Source organism: Alexandromys fortis, unplaced genomic scaffold (assembly GCF_014885135.2).
Source record: "Alexandromys fortis isolate MF-2015 unplaced genomic scaffold, M_Fortis_MF-2015_v1.1 scaffold_414, whole genome shotgun sequence".
Classification (NCBI taxonomy): Eukaryota; Metazoa; Chordata; class Mammalia; order Rodentia; family Cricetidae; genus Alexandromys; species Alexandromys fortis.
In genome coordinates this window covers 1-12,885 of record NW_026068287.1, presented here as the reverse complement: position 1 = coordinate 12,885, position 12,885 = coordinate 1, and the positions used below count along the sequence as shown (strand labels likewise).

The 12,885-nt window shown below is 44.7% G+C and overlaps 1 protein-coding gene across 4 annotated transcripts in view; it reads left to right on the top strand.

The window, feature by feature from the left end:
• Positions 1–10,509, top strand: part of CUNHXorf58 (chromosome unknown CXorf58 homolog) — a 30,375-nt gene extending 19,866 nt beyond the window's left edge. For all 4 annotated transcript variants that reach the window (XM_050132276.1, XM_050132274.1, XM_050132275.1 and 1 more), the window contains 4 exons: positions 1,107–1,238; positions 5,742–5,971; positions 7,749–7,905; positions 9,374–10,509. In XM_050132276.1, coding sequence (XP_049988233.1) covers positions 1,107–1,238; positions 5,742–5,971; positions 7,749–7,905; positions 9,374–9,547 — 693 coding nt within the window. In that variant the 3' untranslated portion in view covers positions 9,548–10,509. The remainder of the gene's footprint in view (positions 1–1,106; positions 1,239–5,741; positions 5,972–7,748; positions 7,906–9,373) is intronic.
• Positions 10,510–12,885: the final 2,376 nt, after the last annotated feature.

The following is a 12,885-nucleotide window of genomic DNA, read 5'->3' as shown; positions in this document are numbered from 1 at the left end:
AGACAAAATTTCCCTGTGTAGCTATGGAGCCTGTCCTGGAACTAGCCCTGTAAATCAGGCTGGCCTTGAACTCACAGATCCACCTGTCTCTGCACCCCAAGGGCTGGGATTAAAGGTGTGTGCCACCACCGCCGCCTAGGTAAAAAGAACCTTTTGTAAAAGAAAAAAAAATCTTAAAAACTATGGTCCAGGCTGGAGAGAAAGCTTAATGGTTAAGAGCACATAGTGTTCCTGTGGAGGACACTAGTTCGGTTCTCAGCAGGAACAGGCAGCTTACAACGGCCTGTAACTACAACCCCAGCAGATCAGAGGCCCTCTTCTTACCTCCATGGGCACTAGATTCATATTGCAAAATTCACATGCATATACACATAATCAAATATAAACATAAAATCTTTAAGATTTGGTGTGTTGTTTGCTTGTATGTCTGTGCACTGCCTGTGTGCAGTGCCCACAGAGGCCAGAAGAGGGCACCAGATTCCCCTGGTTGTGACCTGTCACGTGAGTCCTCTGGAAGAAAAACAAAGGCTCATAATTGCTGAACTATCTCTCTAGCCCCAAATTAAAACCTTTTTTAGAAAATGTGGTCCCTTCAGGACTGTAAACTCAACTATACCTGTGGTTTTATTTTAAAACTATGCATCAGTATCTATGTGGACAAATTTCAAATGGTTTTAAAATACCTATATAAACCTGACATGAAGATCCATCCCTGTAATCCCAGCACTTGAGAGGTGGAGGCAAGAAGAAGTATAAGCTCATCCCTGACTACATAGAAAATTCAAGGCCAGCCTGGGTTACATGTGACTGTGTCTCAGAACAAATCCTTATATGGCTGGGCATGGTGGCTCATGCCTGTAGCCCCAGCATTTAGGGAGCTAAGGCAGGAGGATTACTAGTAAGTGCTTGGCCAAATGTTATTTTAACCCCTTCCCTTCCTCCCTACCAAAGGCAGCTATATAATTTCCTTTTTGTAAACGTAGCCTTTCTGTTACTAGCAAGACTGTAAAAGACAGGAACAATATTTGCTGTATTTGTCAGAAAATAGAGAAAATGTGTGTCAGTGATTTAAAATATATTATTTTGAAAATCTGCTTTCTTTCTAGGCAGTGACTGATGCTTACAAGATAATGGGGGAAAGAAAATTTTATCAACAAATTATGGAAGATGAGCATTTTTTCCAGAAATTCAAAATAGCTGATCACATGGATGTTGTCACAGTGAAAGATTACATGCGAGTAAGGAATTATAGATATTGAAAAATCAACAAACAATCTTTCCTGACCCTATCCTCTAACAAGAAAGAATCATAAGTTTTGTTTTGTTTTTTTAGAAGTTAATCACCTAGTGTAATCAAACTTGTAGTCATATTAGGTATGTTTTCAAGGGCAAGCAAAGATCTATTTTATTTTATTTATTTTTTTATTATTTATTTATTTATTAAAGATTTCTGCCTCCTCCCCACCACCGCCTCCCCTTTCCCTCCCTCTCCCCCATCAAGTCCCCCTCCCTCGTCAGCCCAAAGAGCAATCAGGGTTCCCTGCCCTGTGGGAAGTCCAAGGACCACCCTGGCTGTCCTGGAACTCACTTTGTAGACCAGGCCTCACTTTGTAGCTGGCCTCGAACTCACAGAGATCTGCCTGACTCTGCCTCCCAAGTGCTGGGATTAAAGGTGTGTGCCACCTCCACCCAGCTCATAATTCTTTTAATTGTGGTAAAATACATGCAACATAAAATTTCCCATTTGGAGAACTGGCGAGATGGCTCAGTGGTTAAGAGCAGTGGCTGCTCTTCCAGAGGACCCAGGTTTAATTCCCAGCGCCCCATAGCAGCTCACACCTGTATGAAACTCTGGTTCCAGAGGATCTGACATCCTCACACCAATGCACATAAAATATTTAAAAAAAAACCTAGCATTTGGGGAGCCAGAGAGATGGTTCAGAGGTTGAGAGTGCTTGCTGTGCTTCCAGAAGACCTGAGTACAGTTCCCAATTCCCAGTTCCCAGATCAGACAGGACAATTCACAACTGCTTTTAACAGCAGCCTGAGAAGACCCAATGCTGCTCTCTTCCGGCCTCTGGAAGTACAGCATACACATGCCATGCATGCTTGAGCACACATGCACACACACACACACACATACACTGAACAAAATATAATTTTTAAAAAGATTTATTTATTTGTTATGTATACAATGTCCTGCATGCCAAAAAAGGGCACCAGATCTCATTATATATGGTTGCAAATCACCATGTGGTTGCTGGGAACCCAGGTCCTCTGAAAGAGCAGTCAGTGCTCTTAACCACTGAACCATCTCTTCAGCCCCCACAAAATGTCATTTTTTAAGCCAATGAATGAAAAGCTACCTCTGGCTGCAGGGTACAAAAAAAAATAGGAACCAGCAAGAGTTCTGTTCAAAGGCTCTTGATATTCCAGGGGAAATGGTGGGTTTAAGAATATATGTCTACAGACGCGAGATTCAGAGTAAAGGCTATGGGCCTGGCGACAGACAGGGAGAGAAATGGAAGGAATCCATCTGGCATGACTCGTGGGTTTCTGGTTTGCATAGCTGGACAGAGAAATGCTGAACTGGGGCACTTAAGCAGCATACTGAATAATAATAAAATAATAATAATTAATAATAATAATAAATGTTTTTGTAACGCTCCCTCCCATTTTTCTACTGACAATCCAAAGAGGCAAACATTGGCAATACGAAAATTACCAGTACTCTGACTCCTAATGTAATAACTATGTGACCTTAGCTTCTTCATTTGGAAGCCTCAGCCTCACGTTGCCATCTGAAGTAAATATAGAGCCTTAGAGCTCTTGATTGTGTTTTCTTTCTTCTAAGAGGCTGAGCCTCGGAGACTAGGGAATTAGATCAGAAACTAAAGGAAGCTAGAGATGTCAGCTATCTTTGCCAAGGACATGAGTCACGAACGCACAGGTTGTGAATGTGTCAAGGACTGGGGTCCCAGACAGAAGGCCCCAAATATTTACACTGGAAAATTATTTGTGATTATTTGTGAGCATGAATGACCTTTCCGGGCTTGTTATTTCCTTTGCTCTTTAAGTTTGTAAATTCTGCAACCCTCTGTAGGGATGAGAGCAATGAAGCTTTAGAGAGTTCTGAAGACTGGCCCAAGGTCACACAGTGAGTGAGCGGCAGAGTAGCCCGTGGACAGGTCTGAGACAAACAAAAACACAGGCATTCTCCCTGTGCATGTGCTGTAGGGCAGAAATAACCGAGGATCCGAGCTGAAACTATACCAAGCACAGCTCACATTTTTTTTTATTGTTTTGAGCCAAGGTCTCATGTAGTCCAGGCTGACCTCAGGTTGGCTCTGTAACCAAAGGATGACCTTGAACTTCTAATCTCCCAGTCACCACATCCCAAGTGTTCTTGTGCCACCTCTCCTGGCTGTTTGATTTCCAGTGTGTGCGGATCTGATTTTTTTTTTTCAGCAGGGAGCTTGAATCCAGGGTTCCTTGCATGACAGGCACGCACGCTATCCCTAAACCATGTCCCCAGCCCCACAAAGCAAACTTAATAATCATTAGAGAAAATCTGTTGGCACATTAAAAACAGCTAGCTGTGCTGGTGCATGGCTGTTTACTATGGTATTATTTAATACATCTAAAAACGTTGAGAGTGAAAGTTTCATTTCTTTGTATACACTAATCAGCTGAGAAGACATTAAAAAAAACAATGAATTGACTACTTTAAGTGGGTGAAGTATATGATACGTGAACCTCAATAAAGCTGCGAGTATAACAGATCGGGGGGTGTAGCTCAATGGTACGGTGCCCTGAGTTTGATCCCTATCTCAGTCAAAACAAAGAAAAGCCATAGGGGAAAAAGCATAATCAAAAAAAAACATGAAACCTGTGGCTCAGGCCTATTATCCTAGATGTTTAGGAAGCTGATGCAGAAGGATCACAAGTTCGAAGCCTGCCTGAGGTACAGAGTAAGTGCAAGGCCAACCTAAGTTACTTGCCAAGATGGTATCAATTTTTTAAAAACTGGCTGGAGAGATGACTCAGAGGTTAAGGGCACTGCCTGCTCTTCCAGGGGTCCCAAGTTCAATTCCCAGCAACCACATGGTGGCTCACACCCATCCGGCGCCCTCTTCTGGCATCCAACAGGCAGAACACTGTATCCATAATAATAAATAAATAAATATTTTTAAAAATTAGTGTTAAAAATAAACTTTAAAAAATGTAAAGGTAGAAGGGTAGAGCACTATGCACACGGCCCTAAGTTCTACCCTCAGCCCACCTAAAGAGCCCTTGGAAGGATGCTGGCCTTCTTGTTCTCGTGGAAGTTACAATGGGGTCCAAACTGTCTTTGCTGTGTCTTTGTCAGTTGTCACACTCCTAAGTTTGACTCGGCTGCTGACATTTTAGTCTTCGTATTGTATATGCTGCAAATTCTGTTAGATTTCTCCCCAGAACGAAGCTTTGTCTGCCAGAGCCACTGCATTCATCTGGTCACAACCATTTATGTTGGTGAGTTCAACCTCTCCAAGCCCCTCTGGCGATGCAACCAACATCTCCAGTTCCCTAAGCCCTGGCGGCCTCGTAGAGCTACCCGTTTCTTCTCCAACTCGCTTTGCACTGGATTCCAGCTTCTCTTCCAGGGATACCACGTTTGGTTTCTCTGCTGGCCAAGTCTGTCTTTGAAAAGAAAAAGGTCATTTTTATTTTAATTGTGGGGGGGGGGGCAAGATTATGTGCACGTATGTGCAGGTGTCCACAGAGGCCAGAAGAGGGCGCTGGAGTTACAGATGGTCGTGAGCCAAACTGGCACGAGCTAGCGCTAGGAGCCTAACTCGGTCCTTTCCAAGAGCGGCATATGCTCTTAACCGCTGAGCCGGCTCTCCGGCCCCCAATTCCCTCTTGTGATTATCCATTTTTGTAAAATGTCACATGGGCTTAAATATCGTGAGACAAAAAGGCCACGGAACTGCGTATTTGCTGTCTGTATGTGAACTCGTTACCGGATTCACAGTGAGCAAACGCTGGTGTTTTTAGAGACAGGGCATGACTTGTCACTAAGGATGACGGCACACTTGTCACCAGTGCAGTAGGCTGTGAACGAACGGAAGATCCAGCTGCAGAGTCTGCTTTATGCAAAGGTTTGCAATGAGAACTGGAATCAGCTGCTTCTCGGTGAGAGACTGGTAGGACTTAACAAAATGGTGGCAGCTGACGCTTCTGCGTGATGCCACATGGGTACGTGTGTGTGTTTGTGTGCGTGTGTGCATTCGAGTGCATGCGAAAGTGGGTGCACACGAAAGTTTGAGATTATGTAGTAGGCCCTAAAAGCCTTATTCCTAGCACTCTACCTCCTAATCCCCTATACCTATCTCTTAAATACACATTTCTATTGTTGAATTGAATGTGTAAATTGTGTTTTTAAAATTGCTTGCCTGATATCGTTTTAAATTGGAAAAAAGTAAAGCGAGATTCCTACAAGTATTAAAATGAAGACGGTGAAATTCTCCACTTAGCACCAGAGATTAGCTCGTTATCCCTAAAACAGTGTGTGCCAGTGTTGCTGCGTTTAGGGAAACATTTAGAGAACGTGGGGCTGTGGGAACGGAAGCTTCACGGCACGGGGCCTGCCTTCCAGTAAGGGAGTTAAGGTACACACAGATAACGGAAACGTCCGGCTGGGATAAAAGCCAGAGGAGAGAGCTCTAACCACTGCGCATTCTGCATTTTCCCCCATGTAGTACTGCAGTCTTCTGGATGATACCCCTGCATCATCTGGCGGCAAGAATAACCAGTGGCGAAGATTAAACCTCGGAAGCATTCCCAAAACGATGATGATGTACGACATCGTTGATTACGCAGAGTCCGGAGTCATCTCGAACCGTTTACAAAAAGAAATGAAATATTTGGTGCAGAAGCCACTAACAGAAGCGATGCGCCAGCACCAGCTAGAGGTTGTTTCTAAAGTTAGGTAAGAGACCATTTTTCTGGAGTTTACGGTACTAAAAGCATTCCTGAAAATGTTCCCTTGCTGACACACAGTAGGCTAAAGAGAACCACAGGGCACATGGGAAAGCCTGAGTTAGGAAAGATGGTCCCAAACGTCTGCAGCGTTGTAAGCAGAACACTAACAGAAAGACCAGTTGGTACTGAGGTGGTGACTTGTGCCACCAAGGAGGGCGCCTCGGGATGCCCCGGCAAATGTGAAGGCAGTGCAATGGTAAGGAGCTGCTGGTGACTCTGTCACTGGAGCAGGCACGCACGGAGATGCTGCTGCTGCTGCTGCTGCTGCTGCTGCTGCTGCCGCCGCTGCTGCCGCTGCTGCCGCCGCCGCCGCCGCCGCCGCGAAGAGAAGCCTCAGGCCAGCACCGCTTGCTTTCAAGAGAACATAAGACATGGTACAACCTGGGAGCCTTCCTAGGTCAGGAAGTGGTGGGCCACAGTAGCGTGACTCCGGGGCTAAGTGTGCCTCTCTGGGGAGAGGGGCCTGCGTGCAACTGTTGATATTTTTCTTTTCCTAAGTGCAGCCAAAAAGGCTCGCATTGTCCGTGCAGCACAGAGCTGAAGGCTTTTCCCTCCGTGCGGCCCAGATCTGAAGGCTTTTTCCTTCCTGTTGAAAGCTCCAATTGGCTGGGCGGTGGTGGTGCAAACCTTTAATCCCGCCTTTAATCCCAGCTCTCGGGAGGCAGAGGCAGGAGGATCTTTGTGAGTTCGAGGCCAGCCTGGTCTACAAGAGCTAGTTCCAGGGCAGGCTCCAAAGCTACAAAGAAACCCTGTCTCGACAAAACCAAAAGAAAAAAAAAAAAAGCTCGAATTGGACTCTCACTCTCCTGGCTGCCATTGCCTAAGATCAGTTGTATATAAATTGCAATGGCATGATTCCCTTCCTTACCAATAACAAGCAAACCGATTCATATTTTGGATGACCATGTTGTAACAAGATATATGGATTAGGAGCTGAAACGACAGGGACAGAACGCTATTATTCCAATCAGATTGCTTTTAATGTCCATTACTAAGACTTACCCGGTCCAGCTTATTTACAAGTTAATCTGTCTTTCTTAAGAAAGAGAAAGTGATGCTAAGGCTGAAGGGGACTTGCCGGCAATATGTCTTCACACATATACTTGCAATGAGAAATGGTCCTTAGACCACAAAGAAGACACTGGCAAGGGAACACACTGGGGACTCTCGAGAGCAGAGATGAAAGGTGTTGGCCCGACAATGTAATTTAGCTCCTTTATTTTCCAGTCAAGGCTGTGCACTTTCCAGACAGATAGCCTGGCTCAAGACGTGGTCTGTCATCATGAAATAGATTTTCTCTAGCTCATGCATGTGAGCACTGAATATAGAACTTACCCCTATTACCACCAAGGTCAAATAAATGATGTCATTTTCCTCGCTGCCACGCGTAACCTTCATCTCCCTGCTATTTGGATTCGTGCTACTGATTATCCAAGAATGAGTCATTTGGAAGCCAGACAGCTAGCCAAATTTTAAATCAACTGAAGAAGAAAAATATTTTCATAAGAGCATCTTTGGATAAAGTCCTAGGCTGGGCTCTCCCAGAAGTAAACCCCCAAGAGCAGGAATTGAGTCGGAGCAGTTTCTTTGGGACCTGCTGAGGGTTAGGGCAGTACCATAGAAACGAAAGCCTGTGTGTTAGCAAGAGTCACCACTGGAGCTACCTGGAGCTTTGTGTTCTTTTCTTTTTGTTTGTTTCTGTCTCTAATTCAAATGTCTTCTAGGTGCCCATGCATTACAACCATCCGTCCTTTTTACCAGCCTTGGGAAGAGCAAGGTAAAGCGAAACATCTGGGCCGCCGATCCAAGCAGGCACAAAAGAAGGTTGAAAAAATGAAAAAAGCCTATATGGCAGCTAAACAAGACAAGGCTTCCCCCAAGGTAACTCAAATTTAACTAGAAGGGAACTCACTCACTAGCTTGGACAACCTTCAAACTGCCTGTTCGTAACTTTGTTTGCACAAAGAAATGCAAGTTCAAGGCTGAAACACCTTTGGCATACCAATACCTGGGGAGTGGGAAGCTACTTTCTGGTAACACCCGTTTTCTTTTATTATATGTTTGTTTGTTTGTTTGACTGTGTATCCCTGGCTGCCCTGGAAGTCTGTATAAAGCAGGCTGGCTTCGAACTCACGGAGATCCTCTGCCTCCTGAGAGTGGAGACGAAAAGCAGCTGCATTTTCGGCTCTTAAATATCCACAGGCTTTCTAGTGCTTTCTAGTCGTGGGGAGGCAGGGGCAGGGAGAGCCTGAGTTCAAGGCCAGCTGGATTATATTGCTGAGCTCACAGCCAGCCTGAGCTGCCGAGCAAGACCATTTCAAAACAGAAAAAAAAGGTAGGGGAAGCAACCTGGAGAGAGGGCTCAGCAGTCAAGAGTACTGGTGTTCTCTTCGACAGGACTGTTTCAATTCCCGGTGCCCACACTGTGGTTCACAGCTATCTTTGACTGCAGTTCCAGGGGATCTGATGCCCCACTCTGGTCTCCAAGGTCACTGCACGCACGTGGCACACAGACACGTGTGCAGACAAAACACCCAGACGCATTAAATAAAAAAGAAGGCTAAAGCTTTTTTTTTTTTTTTTACAAAAAGAATTCTCGCACAGTATTGGTAACTATTCTATTAAGCACCCGCTGTTTGAACTCCACATCAGCAAAAGCTGGCAAAAAGGATAGAGTGACTTATTGTCCCACAGGTTCAACCCAGTGTGTCTCTGCGGGTACTTTTCTCAGAATGAAAGCCTTCTGATGTGTGTGCTCAAAACTAAAGCAGAGCTTCCCAGGTGCTATACACTGGCCTCTATCCCTACCTCTGTCATTTTTGAGACATAGGGTCTTTCTGTGTTGTCCAAGATGGCCTCTCCTTCTGAGCTCGAGTGATAGTCTCGCTTTAGCCTCCTGAGTAGCTGGAGCTATAGGCTGGAGAGGTTCTCTTTAACCATAAAAGAGCTATGCTATATAAAATCTGCCTCTATACTTCCACATTGAAGGGATATTTATAATGAACATGTTTTGATGCACTACCGTGTGATTTTTAAAACTTTTGCCGGGCTGGCGAGATACTCAGCAACTAAAGGCACTTGCTACCAAAGCTAATAACCTGAGTTTGAGCCAGACTCCACATGATGGAAGGTGAGAACCAACTCCCCAAAAGTTGCCTCTGGCTTTGACACTTGTGCCATGGTACTTGTGTGTTTTCACGTTCACGCATATTAAATAAATACATGAAAATATTCTCAATTCTGCTCAAAATTTGTGGAGGGTGAAGCTAAGTAAAAAGTAGAGAATAAAAATACAAAGTGGTGAAAGGCAAATGCGAAACCGTCTGCTTTTATTTGTAATTCCACCCAGGAAGCACAGGCAGACAGGTTCGAAGGGAAGGAGAGGAAGGTCATCTTCAGCAGCCCATCTTTTGAAATCCTGGCAATTGAAGACTCCTCATCAGACACCGAACTGGATAAAGAAGAAAGGGAACTGTTTGCCTGGTATCAAGACCTGTATGTTAAACAGTCTTCATTGTTTTGAAACACTAGTGGACCCAAAGCCACAGTTGCTTGACAATGTTGTTGGCTATCTATAAATAAAGAACAGCCCAAGTAGAAAAACTTTGGCATGCTTTCTTAAGCAGATGGCTGATGTATTTGGAAGCCCCTTTGTATTATCATAGGTGGGAATGGTTTTTAACCTGAATTGATTACTTCCATTAGAGATCCTGAAACTAGCAATATACAGTTTTATCCAAGAAATGAGAAGCAAATTAATGCCTAAGTGTTTGATTCAACGTTGATTTTTTTCATTATAATTATTTGAACAGGCCATGCTTACCACAAATATTTGAATTCACAGAATAAAGGGCTAATCGTTTTTATTATTGATTTTTATTGCGCTCTACATTTTTCTCTGCTCCCTTCCCTGCCTCTCCCCTCCTCTCCCAAGGTCCCCCATGCTCCCAATTTACTCAAGAGATCTTGTCTTTTTCTACTTCCCATTTAGATTAGATCCATGTATGTCAAGGGCTAACCTCGAGTCCGCCTCCATTACCGTTGTTTTTACGGAATGGTTCTGGAATGACCCATTGTGAATTATAATAAAATGATGATAGATCTGTTATAACAGCATACCTAATCATTACTGCGCACCGCAAGCATCTGGGGCACAATGTAGTGTCCGCTTTGGAGAGTTTTCAAATATAAAGACTGTTTTGAGCGATATTTCTCCATTTCATTTTGAATTGTCAAATTTGCCTTTCTGATAAGAGCAAATTATTGATTTCGTCTGCGGTCCAAGCTCCTGAATCATATCAAATATTACTAGAGACTGCAATAGCTAAACTGAACCCAGTTGTTTATTGAACTCTTAAAATAGAATATCTTACTTTGCTTGGGATTTCAAATGCACAGGTTGATTGTTAAAGCTACTCGGGCATGGCAAGGATCTCATTCTCTATTAAAAGACTCTTTTAAATTATAAATATTGGAAGAAATGTATATGAGCCACACTAGAGCATATTTAACATAATCATGTATTTTTAATATTAATAAATAGCCTCATTTGCTATCCACAAAAGAAGCATAATCTCTTCTCTTTAGAATTTGTCCCGACACTGATCAAATAAACACAGCTATTTGTCCTCCTGAATCCCACATAGACTCATTCATTAACTTAGGAAGCAGCCTCTCATCTGGTCAAACGCATACGAGATTCAATCCAGCCCCAGTACCTGCAATAGCAAAGCTAAGGAGGTTGTCACATAGAAAGACGAGAAACAGGACAGAGGCCACACTCTTTCTGCCTCAAAGAATCCATTCCTCCTATTTCTTTAGCTGTAACTTCTGCCTTTCCAGAGCACACGCCATTGCAGCCATATCATAGAAACCCTTTCCAGAGCAGAGCTGCACACAGTCCAGTCTCGGCAATGGCCGCTTTCATTTCCCTGTACCTTTCTATCCGTGGAAGTGCCTGTATTGGTATTTCATTGGATAAATTATTGTAGTGATGCTTTGCAATCTATCAAATAAAGCTTGCCTGAAGATCAGAGTGCAGAGCTAGGCCACTAGAGAAGCCAGGGAGTGGAGGCACGCACCTTTAATCCCAAGACTCGGGAGGCAGAGGCAGCGGGATCTCTGCTAGTTCAAGGCCACCCTGGGTTACACAAAATTGCTCAAGTCTCTAAGAGAAACAGAGCTCCCGGAGAGGTGATCCTACACCGTTAATCCCAGCACTGGGGAGGTGGAGACAGGAAGAGGATGGCTGGCTGGAGACAGGAGTATAAGGCAGGAGGAGACAGGGGCTCAGTGCAGTCTGAGGATGCAGCCTGCAGTGCAGTCTGAAGTAGTTGGTCAGTCTGAGGACAGGATCGCCCCTTTGGTCTGAGGATTCAGTAGAGGTCAAAGGTCTCTCTAATGGCTGGCTGCACTGCTTCTCTGATCGCTCAGCTTTCACCCCCTAATATCTGACTCTGGGTTTGTATTAAGAATAATTAGACTTCGTGCTACACCAAGGTCCAGCTATCCAAGTAATAAAGTTCAGCAAGCAAAAGCCCTCTTTTGGCTGCCCTAGTAAACATGTCAAATCAAAATGAACCAACTCATCCTAACATGGGGCTTCTCCTTTTCCCTTTATAAACTGCCATTTGAGAAACAGGAGTGAGTGGGGTTGGGAGGAAGGAGGGGAGGAGGGGGAGGGACTGGAAGGAGAGAAAGGAGGGGATATTGCAGGCGGGATGTAAAAACTAAAACAAATAACAAAATTTTAAAAAATAAACTGCCCTCCGCCTATGGGCTACATCTGTCTCCTCCCAGCCCTTTGACCCTCTGCGGCAAACATCCTTTCCCCATTCCCCTTGTTCCTGTCTCCTTCTCCCTTGTCCTCTTTCTCCTGCCCTCTGTTCCTCTGGGACAAATATATCTCATTTGCGCTAAGAACTTGACCTGGGGGTGTCCTGCCCGGGCTCCAGTCCTTTCAGTGTGCATGCAGACATGCTCCTGTGTGTGTGCCCCGCGTGTGTGCGTGTGTGCGGAAGAGGGGTTGATGTCAGTCTTTCTCAAGCATGCTCCATCTGAGTTTTTTGAGAGAGGGTTTTGTCACTCAACCTAGAGCTTACCATTTGGGGGCGCTGGCTGGCCAGAGAACTCCGCGTGTTTGCCTATCTCTGCCGTCCCTCCACCTACACACACACACACACACACACACACACACACACACACACACAAATACTGTGCTAGAATTACAGAGATTTCCAGCCATGACTAAGGCTTTTCCACAAGCACTGAGGATTCGAACTCTGGTACTCAGGCTTGCACAGCAAGCATTTACCCCACTGAGTCATCTCTCCACCCCCATATTTTTTTGAAATTTATTTTTGTTTTCTCTGTAGCTTTGGAGCCTGTCCCGGAACTAACTCACTGGTTAAAGGTGCTTGCTAGTGTCCCACAGTTTCCCGGCACCCATGGTAGGCAGCTCACACAGGCCTGGAACTCCAGCCCCAGGTGATCTGATGCCCTCTTCTGGGCATAGCTACACACACACACACACACACACACACACACACACACACACACACAGACAAAGTTTTAAACATCTTTTAAAACTGGGTAAAGTTTTTTGTTTCTCCTTTTATACTTTCTGCGATGAAGTCTCATTATATGGTTCAGGCTGCCTTGAGACTCCCGGGCTTCCTGCCTCTGCCTCACAAGTGCTGGGGTTTTAGGTGCGCACACAGTTGTTTGTTCCCTCCACACACACAAAAGACTAGACATGGTGGCATATGCTGTGTTCCCAGCACTTAGGAGGTGGAAGCAGAAGTTTAAGATCATCCTTGGTCTCATAGTGAGTTTGAGGTCAGCGTGGGCTACAGGAGAGTA